Raw genomic sequence first — 17220 nt, forward strand, 5'->3', positions numbered from 1 at the left:
GCTCTGGTGCATGGGAAAAGGCTCTCTGGCCCTCTCCCCACTCTGAGCACACAACACCTGGGCTGTATCTCTCCCTTTGATGCCAACCCACGCCTGGGAGTCCAGGGCTCAGAGAAGGGGCTCAAAGATGGGAGGTCCTTCTGGGAGCATCTCCTTTTCTTGTGAGAGGAGCCGACCCCTCTTGAGTCTGACAGTACGCCTAAGCACTGTGATCTCTGGGGAGGAATAACTGGGGAGGGGTGAGAAGTGGCGAGGGCTTTCTCAGGGACTAGAGGTATTTCTGTGGGGGCCGGGATCCCAAACGTATTCACTCTCGTTCATTTATTAATTTATTAACATCACAGACATTTTTCAGTGCCTCCCAAAGATGCAGTATCCCCGCCCACACGCGCAACGTGGAGTCTAAGATCTGGGAACCAGGAAGGGGTGATAAGGCCAGAGGACGGTGCTGTGGGCCAGGCGGGGCGGGCAGGGCAGCGGACGGGCCGGCATCCCCCCAGGGCACGCACCACCCTGCCCTTCCAGCAACGGAAGAGGACGCTTCGTGGGGCCCGGCCCCGAGCTCCGTCACTGACATCGACGGCCGCCTGGGGGCGCTCGAGGCGCGGCCCGCGCAAGTGACGTCATCAGAGGCGGTCTGGCAGAGCCTGATCATTCCCAGGGCGTCACAAGGCGTCATTGAGCAGTCCGGAAGCGCCCACACGTGTTCTCCCAGCTCGGCTCTGGGACCCCTAGTCCTGCTGTCACCCGCCATGGGTCGCTCCCGCCGGACGGGCGCGCACCGAGCGCACTCCCTGGCCCGCCAGATGAAGGCGAAGCGGCGGCGGCCGGACCTGGATGAGATTCACCGCGATTTGCGGCTCCAGGTTGCCGCACGGCCCCGGCCAGACCCAAGCGCGGAACCCGATCCCGACCTGCCAGGGGGCGGCCTGCATCGCTGTCTGGCCTGCGCGTGAGTTACGGCCGGGCCCAGCCTGAGGAGGAGAAGGGTCCGCGGGACGGGCCGGGGGTGTGAGATTCGGGTCCCGGGACGCGCAGGGTCTCTTCTCCTGGGACCAGTGGGTCTGCCGGCCTCCCATCCCTTCAAGCCCGGAGCCTAGCATCAGGGAATGAGCTAGAGTCAGGGAAATAGGCGTACCTGAGAGGCATCACCTTCTAACTATCCTCCTTACCCCCCATCCCTACAGGAGGTACTTCATCGATTCTGCCAACCTGAAGACCCACTTCCGATCCAAAGACCACAAGAAAAGGTATGAAGTAGTAAGGAGAGGATTGATGGATGTGTCCCGGGCAGACAGGGCTTGCATCTGGTCAGCTCTCAACTCCTATTCTTTTTCCCAGGCTGAAGCAGCTGAGTGTGGAGTCCTACAGTCAGGAAGAAGCAGAGAGGGCAGCGGGTATGGGTTCCTATGTTCCTCCCCAAAGGCTGGCAGTGCCCACAGAAGTATCCACCGCGGTCCCTGAGATGGACACGTCTACCTGACATGGCCTGAGGATGCAAGGCAGAGGAGCTGCCCATGGACAGTGATGCAAGGGCCAGGCTGGGAGAGACTATGCCAGTCTCTTTTGGTTTGGGAAGTAGATGGCCTCTGCCGGGTGCCCTCCCTCCCAATAAAAGAACTGGATAAAGAGAGCTTGCCTCTGACTCACTAACCTCCAGGCCACTCCTCCAAATTCAAGCCCTGTAAGGGTTTCTCTCTACTCCTGTGTACAGGGCCCAGGGTGTTTGCTCCCTACTTCAGCTTTAGAACCTGCATCCTTTCCGTCCCTCAGGGGTCCTAGCATCTGAGCTGAAGCCCCCCATTGCAGCCCAGGTGTGTGGGGGGGATGGGTAGGATCAGGTTTATACTACCTTGCTTCCAATGAGGGCAGGGAGTGACCCCCCCCTCAGAAAAGAAGTAGGCTTCTGAGATTGTAGCCCCCGCGAGTCACCTACCCCCCAGGGCCCAGGTGAGAGGCTGCCTACTTCATCATGGAGCCTGTGGCGGCCGCCGCTGCCCCACCATCTTCCAGACAGCATAGCAGGAGCCGCCCAGCCCGAGGATAGCCAGCAGTGCAGCCACGATCCCCACCAGCGGACTCCGGGGCTCTGCCTTCAGGTCCCCGGCTATCTGCATCTGGAGGTGCACAGAGGGTCCACCTGAGGGGTCAGCTGAAACTTCTGGGAAGGTGGGGGGTGGAAAGGGGCTGAGAAGCTACAGCTGCGGCAAGGAGATATGGATACCATTGCTGCCCCAGGGAGATTCCACCCCAATCTCTCTCGCTTCACTGCCTATGTGGGCTATGTGGGCCCTGGCTGCTCAGGCGGCAGGGAACGTGACAGCCTGGCTGCTGGGTATCATCCCAGCCATGGTAGGGGGAGGAAGGGGTCGGTCCCAGAAGCCACCATTTGGGGGTGCTTACCTGTAGCACTCGGAAGTAGCCAGGTGTCAGGCGTCGAAATCGCATGGTGGGTGCCGCTAGTCTTCCTGATGTCCTGTGGGATGGAAGCGGGAATGAGGACCAGTGGCGTTCATGGTACCAAGAAGCGGAAATCAGGACAGAGAGGATGCTCACCAGCGTCTGCCTTCCCAGGTCTGGCAGGGGGCGGGGCAGCTAGACCTTTAAATCTGTCCCTTCCCCCTCCTGCCCGCCCTGCCAGCCTTAGGAGCAGCTGTCAGGAGAGATCAGCATCAGGCCTGAGCAGCACCTCCCCCACCCACCAGGGAGTCCAGGCCGGGTAGGCAGGAGAGGCCTTGCCTGGCAGTGTTGAGAAGTCTCAGGCCTGGACCAGGTATGGGAGGGCCTCCCAGCCCTGGTCGTGGCCCTAACCCTACCTCAGACGATTGGATGTCACCAGTCAGCTCTCAGCAAAGGAGGGGTTGGGTGCCTTATTAGCACCCCTCCAAACAGGAATAGGCCTTTTTCACTTGGTTTCTGTTGGATCAACCACACCTACCTTGGGGGAAGGCACATTCCACCCCTTTCCCCAAGATGGAGTTCTTGTAGGGACTTCCTTACCTCAGCTTGGGGACAATAATAAAAGATCTGCATCTTAAGAAAGCTGTCTGAGGGCTTCCCTGGTGGTGCAGTGGTTAAGAATCCGCCTGCCAATGCAGGGGACACATGTTTGAGCCCTGGTCCGGGAAGATCCCACGTGCCACAGAGCAACTAAGCCTGTGCACCACGTCTACTGAGCCTGCGCTCTAGAGCCCGCGAGCCACAACTACTGAGCCCGTGTGACACAACTACTGAAGCCCACATGCCTAGAGCCTGTGCTCCGCAACAAGAGAAGCCACCACAATGAGATGCCTGCGAACCGCAACGAAGAGTAGCCCCCGATCGCCGCAACTAGAGAAAGCCTGTGCACAGCAGCAAAGACCCAATGCAGCCAAAAATAAATAAATAAAAATAAATAATGATAACATTAAAAAAAAAGAAAGCTGTCTGAGGTGTGCTAAAAAATAGTAGCTGACTGGGAGTTCCCTGGTGGCCTAGTGGTTAGGATTCCAGGCTTTCACTGCCATGGCTTGGGTTCGATACCTGGATCCTGCAAGCCACGTGGTGTGGCCAAAAAAAAATAGTAGTTGACTGTGCTGGGCATTATTTGTATGATTTCATTTGGTATTGATTAACTCATAAAAATGGGGGGACAAGCATATTTCCAGAATAGCATGTAGAGTATCTGCATATAGAGAGAATGGAAGAACACCCAGAAAACTTAACAGTGGCCCAACCTGGGCAACAGGATGGGGACATGCTGGGGAAAGGGCATGTCCTCCTTCCACTTAATGACCTACAGTTATCGCTGAAATTTTTACAGCAAATAGATCCAAAGACCTTTCATAAACTCACAAAACTCCCTTCAGAATAGAAGCTGCCGTTTACTGTGCCCCTCACTGCCTATAGCCCTGCCACGTGTTGGGGACCCAGAGTAAAGGCACTGGTGTGGTTGTTAGGACACCAGTCCTTTACAGGGAGTATCTGAGTACACGTGGCGAGTTCTTGTTGGTTTCTCCCCTACAGGATTGTGAGTTCAGGGAGGGCAGAGGCTGGCTGGCTTCTCCCCTCTATCTTATGCCAGCTCAGGGTAGGTGTTTGATGAAATCAGGATGGTGGAGATAGGTCTGTGTTTATTGGATTTCCCCAGAGTGCCACAGGGAGGCCAGTGTAAGAAGAGGCAAAAACATTAAAGGGGAAAGCACCGAGGAGTGTTAAAGGGATACACACAGTGCAGCATATGAGGACGTGAGGCCAAGGACAAAGCCAGAGAGGTGAGGGCCAAATTGCAAATTGGGAGCCTACTGGTTCACAAATGAGGGAGCAAGTCCTATGGGGACCTGGTGAACTGGAGTCCCCTTGAAAGGAAGCAGCCGACGACGTGCACTCATGTTTGATGCCACGTGTGAAGGTGGGATGGGGTGAACAGAGCTGGCCAAGTTTCAGAGAACTCAATTTGTATGTGAAATTGTTAAATGATGACAAAACACACACACCACATGGACGTCTGTGGGCCAAATTCAGACTTCAGGTCTCTGGGTGACAATCAAGATCATGACAGGCTTTGGAGGCCAGGTATTGGGGCGCTGGTAGAGATTCCAAGTTAGGTGACACAAAGGGGGCAGGCCTCCCAGGCCACTCCCCACGGAATTAAAGCAATAATAACTCATATCTACCTCATATTACAGATTTCAAAATATTTAAAAGACATCCTCACAGAGCTAAGGTCTAGTCATACCCCCCCCCAGCCCCTGGGTTTTAGAGAGGAAGAAACAGGTTCAGAGAGGTGTAAGGGGTGGGCTCGGTCACATAGCAAGTGGAACTGATTTTTTTTTTTTTTTTTTTTGGCTGCCCTGGGTCTTAGTTGAGGCACACGGGATCTTTTATAGTTGCAGCACGTGGACTCTTAGTTGCGGCGTGTGGAATCTAGTTCCCGGCAGGGATCCAACCCAGGCCCCCTGAATTGGGAGCATGGAGTCTTAACCACTGGACCACCAGGGAAGTCCCGGAACTGATTTTTTTTTTAATTGAGATGTAGTTAATTTACAATGTCTTAGTTTCAGGTGTACAGCAAAGTGATTCAGTGATATATATATATATATATGAATACATATTATATATATTTTATTTTTTTATTTTTTCTTTTTTTGGCTGCACCACATGGCATGCGAAACTTCCCTGAGCAGGGATCAAACCCGTGCCCCCTGCAGTGTAAGCGCAGCGTCTTAACCACCACCACCAGGGAAGTCCAAGAATATATATATATTCTCGCATATATATTCAAATTCTTTTCCCTTATAGATTAGCACAAAATATTGAGTATAGTTCCCTGTGCTGTATAGTAGGTCCTCGCTGGTTATCTATTTTATACATAACAGTGTGTATGTTCATCTCAAACAAGTGGAACTGATTCTGCCTGATTCCAAAGTCCTGGGAGTCCCCTGGCCTGGGATGATGATAATGATGATGATAACTGCAGACACTTAGTCTGTGTCAGACATCGCTCTAGAGGAAAGCTCTTAACCTGGGCTTCCCAACTCAGGGGGCCTATACACTTGCATGGCAAAAAAATTATATATTTATGTTCACTAACCTCTAACTAAAATTTACCATTTCCTTCTTTATGGATAGAAATATTAGCAGTATCTGTGGCTTTGCCACCAGTAGAAATCAGATATTTTCATATCAAATTGTAGTTATCACAAGTATCCCAAAATATCACTTATGCTCATAACGATCTCAAAATGGTGACAGTTATTAACCCACTGCTAAATCACACTGTTTCAGACATTCCTGCAGCATAGCTGCCATTGATGGTGCCCAGTAGAGGGTCAGTGACCAAATGGTGACTCCATCTGCTCTCACATTGGTCACCCAGCTTATCTGTGACTCTCTTGCATCCCCTATCTGTAGGTGTTTGCTGATCAATAAGTGCAAGGAGGTGAGTCAGAGACCACCTCCACAGTTCGGTGTTATTCATGCTGAGTAACAACATGCTGATCGTTAGAAAAGGAATTTAATTTGCCAGTCTTGCTATTTAATGCTGATAAATGCATATTACTATATCATAAATTTGTGGGGTTTAATATATTTTGATAATAACTGTCCTCCTTGTAATCTTCAGCACTTTGCTTTATGCTTTTAAAAGCCTCATTCTAAGAAACTGTCCAGGGTTTCCACCAGATTGCCAAAAGGGTCCACGGTGCAAAACAAGAGGGGGCTAAAAACCAGTTCTGAAGGTTGTAGAGCTATTAACACAGGTACTCTGCATAGCAGCCCTCTGAAGTAGGAACTATTATACCCATTTTACAGACAGGGAAAGTGATGCCTGGTGGGTAAGCTTAGCCCTTGGTCACACAGCTAACAAGCTGCCAGGTCAAGATTTGCACCCAGGCTCTGGCCTCCTAACCTCTGCGCTTTGCTGCCGTCCTCACTGCTCACTTTTTGGCCCCTTTTTGAGGAGCCTTGAAGGTCAGGGTCACACCCTGCCATTTGAGGCCAGTTTTGGGCGGGGATCCCAGGCCAGCTCTGAGGTCCCCTGGGTCACACATCAGTGGCACCACCCCAGGTCTGGCAGCCCAGCTGCCCTAGGATGCCTGAAGGGCAGGGCAGGAGGGGGACAGGCAGTAGGCCAATGGCTGTCACAGCACCTCACCTAGCCAGCTTTGTGGGCCCAGGTATGCTAGTGGCTCCGCCCCCAGCCCAGCCCAGCCTCTCCCCAGGTCAGAGCTCTGGGAGCGGAAATTCCTGCGCGGGCGAGACGGAGCGCGGAGCGGGTGCGGATCCGAGAAGCCGAGCTTGGCCATGGAGCCAGTAGCGACCTGGACCCCCGGGAAGGTGGCGGCTTGGCTGAGAGGTGGGTGGGGCTGGGGCAGTGTCGGGCTTGAGGGGCACTGGGACGGGGAGAGGAAAAGGACAAAGGACGTGCCGAGTTTGTCAGTTGGTTAGTCAGTCAACAAGTATTTACAGAATGTCTGCCGTGAACCTGGCAGAAGGATAATGGACGTGACCCCGGGGGGGCCCCCCCGAGGACCCAGAGGAGGTCTCCCATCCCCCCAGAAGCCCAAGAAGCCTCCAGGGTGGCAATGGGGAGGCAGTGGTTGTGTAAGGAACACAGACGGTGTCTCCCCAGCTGCCCGCCCCCACTGTATCTCCTTCATCTTCCCTCTGCCCCAGGGCGCAGTGGGCTCTTATTAAACGTATTTTTCAGAAGCCGAAAACTACACACTGAGCCAGGAAGTGATTTGCTGAGGCTTTGGAATAAGGCCGGTGGGGTGTCTTTTCCCTTCCCCCCACCCCGAAGCTCCCAGTGAGAGCGGAAGCCCCGGCCTGACTGGAGGGGTCAGCACAGCCCCTCCCTAGGCCTCCAGGGGGGATGAGCCCAGTTGGGTGGGAAAGGTCCCAGACTGTCAGCCAACTCAGAGACATGGAGACCTTCTGACCTGCAGCTGGGAGCCGGGAGGTGAGTCAGGACACTCCTCCTACAGGGAGGAGCCAGAGTGGAGGGGGCTGCCGGAGTCCACTGAGGGCGGGCTCAGGGTGACCAGCCCCGGTGAAAGCAGGGATGCAGGGCTGGCATCAGACTCCCAGACTGAGTTCCAGGCCCAGCCCCTCCACTCACCAGTTCTGTGACCACAAGTCTCAGTTTCCCTATCCATCAAATGGGAAAGGCAACTCTGATCTCATGAAGTGAACCAAATAAGACAACCAGGTTGAGGGCCTGGCACGTGCAGTTCCACATCAGGGTCTGTTGGGAGGGAGGCAGCACAGCACATTTGCTGTGTGCACAGGGAGGTGCTCGAGGGCCCAGAGCCACGGAGCCACAGGTTCACGAACTCCTAGTCAAGTGCTCTTAATGTCACACAGGGAATGAGGGAGAGCTATTGATCACAAAAGACCCTGGCTTGGAATGGCAGGGGTTCCTTCAAAGAGTGAGAAAGCTAACTGTTAACCTCTATTTGTATGTTTTCCCACCTGTGGAATGAGGGTAACAGTATCTCTGCTTTCTAGATTCGGTGAGGATTAAATGTGTTAATATGTATAAAGCCCTTAAATTTTTCCTAACACATAGTAAGCATTCACTAGATATTTTTCTTACTTGTGAGTGTCTACCTTGTAAGAGGCCTGGGCTGGAATGAGAGATGAACACTTGTTTAAGGCCCAGTCCTGGCAGAGCTCGTGATCAAGTAGGAGAGCTTAGTGCTTTGATGCAGGGGTTTGTGGAGGTGCAAGGGGCAGTGAGAGCAGCAGAGGACCCCAACCCAGCCTGGGGAGTTGTGGAAGGCGTCCTGGAAGGAGTAAGATGAAAAAGGACGTGAAGGAGCTGGAAGAGCACTCCAGGCAGAAGGAAGAGCACATCTGAGGACCCTGAGGCAAGACAGCATTCCAAGAGCTGCAGGGAGTTAGTGCTCTGGATCTGAAGTGTTGAGTTTGAGGGGCTGTGCGCCAAGAGATGACGGTAGAGGCAGGTGGTGGCCGGATCGTACAGGGCCTTGGGGATCACGGTAAAGAGTCTGGCGATAATAATACGGGGGCTGTTACTGTCTACCATGAACCAAGGCAGCTGGCCAAGTGCTTGACATGTGTCGTGTCATTTAATACACATGATTAGAAGGTAGGCGTTTTTATTTTCCCCATTTTATAGGTGAGGAAACTGAGGCACGGAGTAATTAAGTAATTAAGCTCAGTCGCTGTCACTCAGGTCTCCCTGCCTCCAAAGCCCCATCAAGCTTGACTTCAGCAGCATCAGAACACCGGGAGGATTTGTTAGAATGCAAATTGCTGGGCCCTGCCCCTGAGTTCTGATTCAGCAGATGTGAGAATTCGTTTGTTTTTGTTTTTTTGGCCATGCCGTGTGGCTTGCGGGATTTTCGTTCCCCGACCAGGGATTGAGCCTTGAGCCGGGGCCATGGCAGTGAAAGCCCAGAATCCTAACCGTAGTCACCATGCTGTACATTACGTCCCCCAAACTGACATAAATAGAAGTTTGTACCTTTGGACCACCTTCACCCATTTCCCCTAACCCCTCCTACCCTGCCTCTGGCAATCATCAATCTGTTCTCTGTGTCTATGAATTTGGGTGTTTGGGATTCCACATGTAAGTGAGATAATACAGTATTTGTCTTTCTCTGATTTATTTCTCTTAGCATAATGCCCTCAAGGTCCATCCATGTTGCTGCAAATGGCAAGATTTCCTTCTTTATGCCTGAATAATATTCCCGTGTGTGTGTGTGTGTGTGTGTGTGTGTGTGTGTGTGTGTGTGTGTCATCTTCTTTATCCATTCATCTGTCAGTGGGCACTTAGGTTGTTTCCATGTTTTGGCTATTTCTCTTTTTTTTTCTTTTTGGCCATGCCACACGGCTTGTGGGATCTTAGTTCTCCGACCAGGAATTGAACCCGGGCCACAGCTGTGAAAACACTGAGTCCTAACCACTGGACCACCAGGGATTTCCCAGAATTTGTATTTCTAACAAGTTTTCCAGTGAGGCTGCGGCTGCTGGTCTGGGGGCCATCCTTTGAGAACCACTGCCCTATGTGACCCTACTTCTCAACTCAGTAGGCTTATTTGTGAAATGGGCAGGGCAGAACACTGCCTGGGTCTCAGGGTCATTAGGAGAAGGACTTTTGCACTGACCAGAAAGGCCTTGACACCCCCTGGCTCCCCCATGCTGACCCTCGTTCTTCCACCAGGCCTCGATGATTCCCTGGAGGACTATCACTTTGAGGACTGGGAGCTGCCTGGCAAGTACCTGCTCCAGCTCTGCCCCCGAAGCCTGGAAGCGCTAACTGTGTGGCCTCTGGGCCACCAGGAGCTCATCCTGGAAGGGGTGGAACAGCTCCGGGCCCTGGTGAGTGAACGGCGGCCACACTGGCTGCAGCTTCCACCCACCTTGGGGTGCTGATGGGGGGGCTGGCCGCTGCCAGGAATTAACCTGCCCTTCTGCGGTACAGAGCTCCGGGCTACAGTCAGAGAACCTGCAGAGCCTGACAGAGGGGCTGCTGGAGGGGATCCGGGTATTCCAGAGCTTAGTCCAAGGTCGCCTGGGGGGCTGTGCTGAGCCTCCTGCAGATGTCCTCAGCGCGGCCATGGAGCTGGTGCATGAGGCCCGTTCCCTCCTCTTCTGGCTCAACAGGTACTTCGGTCTCCTCCTAGGGTCTGAGTAACTGGTGAGGGGACCCTTCTCATCCTTGGCTTCCTCTGGGACCTGGGAGAGAAAAATAGAGCTTTGCTCTTGTTCAGATATAGTGGAACTGGGCAAAGAGGTTAATTGGTCTGTGTAGGGGCCCTGGGTTGCCTGGGTTCCCACCCCACCTCCTGCTTGTAATCATGACAGTCACATCAACAGCATTATATAAAGAGCTCTCTACCCCCTTCACTGGCCGCTGCTTGTCCCATAGGTCCCAGCTCTAATGTCACCTCCTCAGGGAAGCCTTTCCTGTTACACACTCTCAGAGCTCCCTACACTTCACAGCAGTAGAAGTTAAATCATTATTGATGTAATTATATGTTTAATGTCTGTCTCCCCAGTGCCTAGAACAGGGCCTGGCATTTATTAGGCACTTGACTAAGGCCTTTAGATGTATCAGTCATCTCCTTTACCCCAAATCAAAACCCATCAGAGTCTCAGATGTGTAGCCAGTGCAGGGTGGTTCAGTGGCTTGACTGTTAAGCTCAGTTCCCTAACCACTGCTCCATCCTTCCCTCTGCCAGGTACCTCTTCTCCCACTTAAATGACTTCTCATCCTGCCAGGAGATTGGGGAATTGTGCGGGGAGCTGGGCCAGGCCTTGCAGGAGGTAGGAGAACCAGAGGCCAGGCTTGGCCCAGGCTGTAGAGACCAAGTCAGGCTAGAGCTTTTTATAACTTGTGAATCAGCACAGGATCAGGTGTGAGAGCCGGAAGAGGCGAGGGCAGAAAGAGAGGAGGCCCGGCCACTGGGTAGGGGGTGATGGGGGCGTGGGAGCTCCTAGCTGGCGAGGGCAGCACAGGAAGTCTGATTCTCAGGAGGGGGTGAAGCAGGGGAGGGCATGTGTGGTGACTTCTGGGGGCCTGGCGTCAGGGGGATGAGACCTTGGGGCGAAAGCTCTAAGGCCATGTAGTTCTGGGAAGGGGGCCAGGGTACGGGACGCCGGGAGGGACTGCAGGAAATCCCCCTGCCCTCAGGCGAAGGCAGTGCGCCCTGCTCAGGGCAGGCCCCTGCTCTCTCACTCTGCTTCCAGGACTGTCCAGCGGCTGAGAAGGAGAGCAAAGTCTTGAGGATTGTGAGTCTGGGGGGTGAGTGGGGTGTGGGGATGGGGTGGGACGGGGCTCAGGCTAGACATCCTGCTCTCCATCCGCCAGAGCAGCCACGTGGCCGGGATCTGCCACAACATCCTGAGCTGCAGCCCAGAGGAGCTGCTGGAGCAGAAGGCCGTGCTACAGCACGTGCCGCTGGACGATCCTTCGGTGAGCCCTGACCCCTCAACTCTCACCCCTGACCCCTCAGCAGCCTTGTCTGGGCCCTGAACTCTGGTTCTAGGATCCTATACTGAACCAGAATCCTATACTGTCACAGCTGGAAGGCCCTGTTTTTTTCTTTTTTTGGCCAAACCGCGTGGCATGTGGGATCTTAGTTCCCCCACCAGGGATCAAACTTGCGCCCCCTGCAGTGCAAGCGTGGAATCTTAACCACTGGACTTCCAGGGAATTTTTGTACAGATGTTAAAGGCCCAGGGGACTTCCCTGGGGTCTCACCGTCATTCAGCCCCTTCTCCGGTCCTGAGGGGCTGCAGCTGGTGTGGTCTCAGGTGACACATCCCAGCCCTGGGACACGGACCTAGGGGAGAGGGGAGAGGACATGAACTTTTTTGCTTTAATCTTTGACCAGTTGGGAAAACCAGAGGCCCCAGCCCTGCCCTGTCCCGCTCCTGTCCCTGAGGTATGAGATTCTTCAGGAAAGTTGCTGAGAATCTCATACCTCAGAAGTCTGCAACCTGCTCCCCTCAGCCCTTAGGGGAGGAAGAGGCAGAGCCCAGAGAGGTGCAGTGGTGAGCCCAAAGTCACATGACAAGTCGAGCGGTGCCAAGCTGAGGCCAGCTCTCTCCCCCATTCCACTCACCTGTGAGTCCTGGTGCCTAGCAGGCGTCCTGGTCCGGCGGTCCCCACACCCTTAGTGACTGCAGCCTCTGCCCTGCAGGGCCTGGAGATCTACACCACCAGCAACTGCCTGCACTTTGTGTCTCGAGTGGGCACCCAGGTGAGGCTCCTATACCCTTCTCAGGCGCCCACCCCCGTGGCCCTCCAACCTGCCAGCCAAGCCCGCTTCCAGCCCCATGAGGGTGCACTCTCTGAATCTCACCCCCTACCAGGTCCCCACTGATTCCCGGCTGCAGATCCTGCCTGGAGACGAGATTGTCCAGATCAATGAGCAAGTGGTGGTGAGGGGAGGGGAGGAGCGTGGTGGGAGGAAGGGGGTCCTGAGTAGAACTCAGGTCGGTGGGTGGGGAGGTTCCCTTGGGGAGACCAGGGCTGTGGGAGCTGCCTTCCGTGAAGCCAACCAGCTCACACAGGTCAGAGGGGCTCGTGGAGGCTTCCTGGAGGAGGACAAGGTGAGGCTGAGGGAGTGCTCCGAGGCCGAGGGCTATCGGGTTGCCTCAGAGCCTCCTGCCCAGTTCAGTCCCGCCCAGCATCCCTGCCCTGCCCTCTGCCCTGTCCCCCAGGTGGGCTGGCCCCATAAAAACGTGGTGAGGGAGCTGCTCCGGGAGCCAGACGGGGTCAGCTTAGTGCTGAAGAAGGTCCCAGTGCCGGAGACACCCTCACAGGTACCTGCCGCCCACCCCTGCCCCCAGTCTGCTTTCAGACCCCTGTCTGTCGCCAGCTCCATCACCTGTTTCTGATTATTCCTCAGACCCCTCCTCAGGCCCCAGGCCCCCCACGCCCAGTGAGCCCATCGCTGGCTTCGGCCCTGCCGTCTCCCAGGTGACAGGCTCGGGCCCCGGGTAGGTCTTGGCCCCAGGTAGGTCTTGGCAGGTGGGCCATGGCTCACCTCATCTCTCCCTGATCTCTCCAGGGCCCCATCGGAAGATGTCTTCGCCTCCGACCTGACTTCAAACCCAAGTCTAGGACCCAGCCCTGCTGCCTGGACAGGTAATTTCAAAGCCCCACCAGTCAGCAGATGCCCTGGACAAGGCATGTGGGCTGCCTGACCCTGGACTCTTACACCCCCACCCTACCACTGGGCCCGGTTCTGAGCTCAGGGACACTCCCTCTCTCTCCTCCCTCCCTGACAGCCTCGACCTCCCTTGACCCGGAGCCCCTGCCCAGCCCCCATGCACCCTCAGCCACACTCCTAGCTGGGGTAGCAGATGCTCCAGAGCCCCCAGAACACCCTGACAAGGTAAGCTCTGGGGCTTAGCAAGGAGGGGTCTGTGGCTTTGTACCCATATGCTTCTCTAACCTCCTGTGGTCCTTTCAGAGTCCTGTCCCTGGCCGCAAGAAATCAAAAGGTATGAAATGCACCTGACGGGGTGGGGGTGATGCCCTGATATGAGGAGCTCTTACAAGTCTTTACAGTGCTGGGCGAGACCCGCCCCCGCTACCAACACACACTTCACACACAGCCTCTCCTAGAAACAGCTCTGTTTCTGGGGTCAGACAGACCTATGCTCCCAGCCTGGGCCTCTCGCCAGCTCTGTGACTTCGGACAAACAGCTCGTCCTCTGATCTTCAGCTTCCCTGGCTCTAAAATGGGAAGAGTCATCCCCACCTCAGAAGTGACACGTGTCACATTCTGAGCCCAGAGCACGGGTTCAGAAATATCAGCTGGGGGTGCTCGTGGGGGGCAAGGGAGCAGGTTGGGGGTCCGGGACACCCCGCCAGCCCCTCACTGACCAGCCGCGCTGTGCTGCTGCAGGCGTGGCGACGCAGCTGAGCCGCCGGCGGGTGTCCTGCCGGGAGCTGGGCCGGCCTGACTGTGACGGCTGGCTCCTGCTGCGCAAGGTGCCCGGGGGCTTCATGGGCCCGCGCTGGCGCCGCTGCTGGTTTGTGCTCAAGGGACACACGCTCTACTGGTACCGCCAGCCCCAGGTGAGACCCCATACACACACAGGTAAGCAAGTGAGTCACCTCAGGGCCTCGGCTCTTGTCCCTCCTCCACGGTCCACTCCCATCTGTGGTCGCAGGTGTGCCCCAGTGTTCCTATGTGTAAAACGGGGACAGTCTTCAGAGAAAACTGAGCCGATGTGTGTATAAAAGCGGTCTGGAAAAGGTATCACAGGCCGGGTAGAATCTCTTTGATTCTACCCGCCTTTCCTTCCTCTTCTGTTAATCTGTTCATCCTAGCTATGGGCCGTTCAAGCAATTGTTTATTCATTCAACTAACATTCAAGGTGCCTACTGTACACCCAGCTCTGGGCTGGGCCCTGGGACACAGGGAAGAATTGGACCTTTTCCGTTACTCAGGCCGGTGGGGAGAGGGATGAATACACACTCAGGGACAATATGGGAACACATACTATGATGGCAGAAGAGCCAGGGGTGGGTGGGAACCCAGCAAAGGTGGCTAGTCCACCTGAAGAGTGGTGAAGGCTTCCTGAAAAATCAATGCCTGAGGGTTAGTCGGATGGAAAGGAGAAAGACGGCCAGGCAGGGAAAGGAGCAAAGCAGCTTTGTCTGTGCCTGTGATGGAGCAAATGCAGGAGGGGGCTCCTCTTCCTTGACTGTTTCTCTGGATATCTTTGGCTCCCCTTGCCAGGCTCAGAGGCACCCCTTGGTCACACCTCCTGACCCCAGCCCAGCTTCCTGCCCTGAGCTCTGGGCACTGAGAGATGAGCGGTTAGAGAGCCCAGGAAATGCCCTCTCCCCTCCCCCACCCTCAGGAGCCTGACTGGGCCTTGAGGGTATTGGGGCTTCAAGCTGACCCTCACACTGTGATCTCCCCAGGATGAGAAGGCTGAGGGCCTCATCAATGTCTCCAACTACAGTCTGGAAAGTGGACAAGATCAGAAGAAAAAATAGTTAAGTCCTGAGGTGTGACAGGCTGGGGGTGGGGAGAGAAAGGGAGAGGTAGGTGACAGGAGGGGTGGGTGGGGGCGGCAGGTAGCTGGGATGCCCCGTCCAGCCTCTCTGTGTTCTGGATGGGCACCCCCAGGTGAGTGAGGCCCCTCTGCTCCCTGGCAGTGTGTTCCAGCTCACCCATAACGTGTACAAACCCTTCATCTTCGCTGCTGATACCCTGACAGACCTGAGCATGTGAGTGCCACCCTCTTCACCTCCACAGCTTGCATGGGCGTGCCCGGGGGTCTGGGCTCAGGAGCCTGGATTCAGAGCCCAGCTCTCTGACAGGGCTCATCAAGACACTCACTCCTCTAAGCCACAGTTTCATCTTCTCTAAAATGGACTAGTAAGAATTCCTATCTCTGAGAGTTGCTCTGAGGATTAAATTAGAAGATGATACAGGCGAAAGCCTCAGGCGTACAGTAAGTGGAAACTCCCTGAGACCCATCTGCCCCTCCACAGGTGGGTGCGCCATCTCATAACCTGCATTTCCAAGTACCGGTCTCCAGGCCGTGCCCCCTTGCCCCGAGAGGAAGGTGGGTGCCTCACAGGGCTGGGTCTCTCCCTGAGCCTCTACCTTCCCTGGGATGGGGGCTGGGAGCTCAATTCCCCCGAGCCCACCTCCTGGCCTGCCCAAACCCTGTGAAGCTGAGTGGGTTCCCCAGCCACTCTTGTCCACCCCAGACTGCTACAGTGAGACGGAAGCAGAAGACCCCGACGATGAGGCTGGATCCTGCTCAGCCTCGGTGAGTGGGAGCTGGCGCGGGGTGAAGAGCAGGGCGTGGAACTCAGACTGATACCCTTCTCTCCTTCCACCCTGCCCGCAGCCCAGCCCGGCCCAAGCTGGGAGCTCCCTCCACGGAGACACATCACCTGTGGCCGCCCTCACGCAGGGCAGCCCACGGACCTCCTTCGGCTCTCCGACAGGTGCCAAGCCAAGCCGGCGGGGGGCGGGGGTGCTGGGAGCCGAGATGGAGGGCTGGGGGCAGGCACACGCTCACCCTGCTTCCCCTCCCACAGACAGCAGCGAAGGGGCCCTGGAAGGAATGGTACGGGGGCTGAGGCTGGGTGGCGTGTCCTTCCTGGGCAGGCCGCAGCCCCTCACTCACGAGCAATGGCGGAGCTCTTTCATGCGGCGCAACCGAGACCCCCAGCTGAATGAGCGAGCGCACCGCGTGCGGGCGCTGCAGAGCACGCTCAAGGTCGGCGGGCGCAGGGCACCATTAGGGGCTGGGCTCGGGGGCGGGCACAGGGCACCATTAAGGGCTGGGCTCGGGGCTTTCGGCTCGGTTCCTGGCCCTCAGCCCTGGGCTCTGCTGTGGACTGGGCTGAGTTCTAGGTTCCTGGAACCAGGCTCTCGATTTGAGGATGGGGGCCGGACCGGGCCAGGTGCTGGGTTCTAGGCCACTGGACTCCAGAGCTAGCTCTGGACTCAGGCTCTGCTCGCTCCCCGGGTGATCATGGCCCTAACCCCTACACCTCTTCCAGGCAAAGCTGCAGGAGCTGCAGGCCCTGGAGGAGGTGCTAGGCGACCCCGAGCTCACTGGGGAGAAATTCCGCAGGTGGAAGGAGCAGAACCAGGAGCTCTACTCAGAGGGCCTGGGGGCCTGCGGAGTGGAGCGGGCTGAGGGCAGCTCCCAAGTCCTGAACTCTGACTCCAGGGAACCGTCTTCCCACCCCCCACCCTCTCAGCCTGAGGAGCACTCCTGCCTCTGCCCCCTGACCCCAGAGAGTGACCTCTGACCTCCTGACTTCTAACTGGCCAGTACCCTAGTTCCTGACCTCTGGCCTTGAGGACCACCTCTGACACATCTAGGACAGAGCATCCCTGCATTCTGTTCCAGTTTGGAAGTAGTGCTTGTCCATGGTTCTGTCCCAAGCTGACTGCCTCTGCCTGAGCTGCTGCCATTTCTGCTCCTCCCTCCCCTGGAGTGGGGTGAAGTGAAGTGAGCTTTGTGCCAAGGAAGGAGCAAGAGGCGGGCCGAAAGAACTCTCTCCTACCCTGTGCTCTGTGGGGTCACAGACCTGCCCCCTCCGCCCCGCAGCACTTCGTTTGCCAAGCCATTCTGTATGGGCGTTCTTCACTTTACCCAGGAGATGCTTTTCAACTAAATAAAGTCAGTTTCTTTAACAGAAATCTACATGTGCCTTTGACTTCTGTATTAGAATCTGGAATCTGTTTCCCGGAGGGGACTGGGATGAAAGCT

The 17220-nt window shown here is 55.8% G+C and overlaps 3 protein-coding genes across 3 annotated transcripts; 2 read left to right on the plus strand and 1 right to left on the minus strand.

Annotated features, from left to right (window-relative positions):
• Positions 1–645: 645 nt before the first annotated feature.
• Positions 646–1633, plus strand: ZNF593 (zinc finger protein 593). The gene is made up of 3 exons (XM_067711746.1): positions 646–952; positions 1188–1250; positions 1342–1633. Exons 1-3 carry the CDS (start codon positions 753–755, stop codon positions 1481–1483), a joined length of 405 nt encoding a protein of 134 aa, XP_067567847.1. The 5' UTR covers positions 646–752; the 3' UTR covers positions 1484–1633.
• A 337-nt stretch (positions 1634–1970) lies between these two features.
• ZNF593OS (ZNF593 opposite strand) lies at positions 1971–2448 on the minus strand. Its single transcript, XM_067709276.1, has 2 exons — positions 2404–2448; positions 1971–2117 (listed from the first exon to the last, which is right to left on the minus strand). Exons 1-2 carry the CDS (start codon positions 2446–2448, stop codon positions 1971–1973), a joined length of 192 nt encoding a protein of 63 aa, XP_067565377.1.
• A 4254-nt stretch (positions 2449–6702) lies between these two features.
• On the plus strand, positions 6703–17150 carry CNKSR1 (connector enhancer of kinase suppressor of Ras 1). The gene is made up of 21 exons (XM_067724915.1): positions 6703–6835; positions 9671–9828; positions 9932–10113; positions 10692–10776; positions 11200–11241; positions 11321–11425; positions 12156–12215; positions 12328–12396; positions 12679–12780; positions 12867–12937; positions 13029–13105; positions 13249–13355; positions 13434–13464; positions 13872–14044; positions 14900–14973; positions 15137–15208; positions 15476–15549; positions 15698–15759; positions 15841–15940; positions 16034–16215; positions 16502–17150. The coding sequence occupies exons 1-21, from the start codon at positions 6784–6786 to the stop codon at positions 16754–16756; spliced, it is 2133 nt and encodes a 710-aa protein (XP_067581016.1). The 5' UTR covers positions 6703–6783; the 3' UTR covers positions 16757–17150.
• The last annotated feature ends 70 nt before the right edge of the window (positions 17151–17220 follow it).

This window comes from Pseudorca crassidens, chromosome 2, assembly GCF_039906515.1.
Source record: "Pseudorca crassidens isolate mPseCra1 chromosome 2, mPseCra1.hap1, whole genome shotgun sequence".
Taxonomy (NCBI): Eukaryota; Metazoa; Chordata; class Mammalia; order Artiodactyla; family Delphinidae; genus Pseudorca; species Pseudorca crassidens.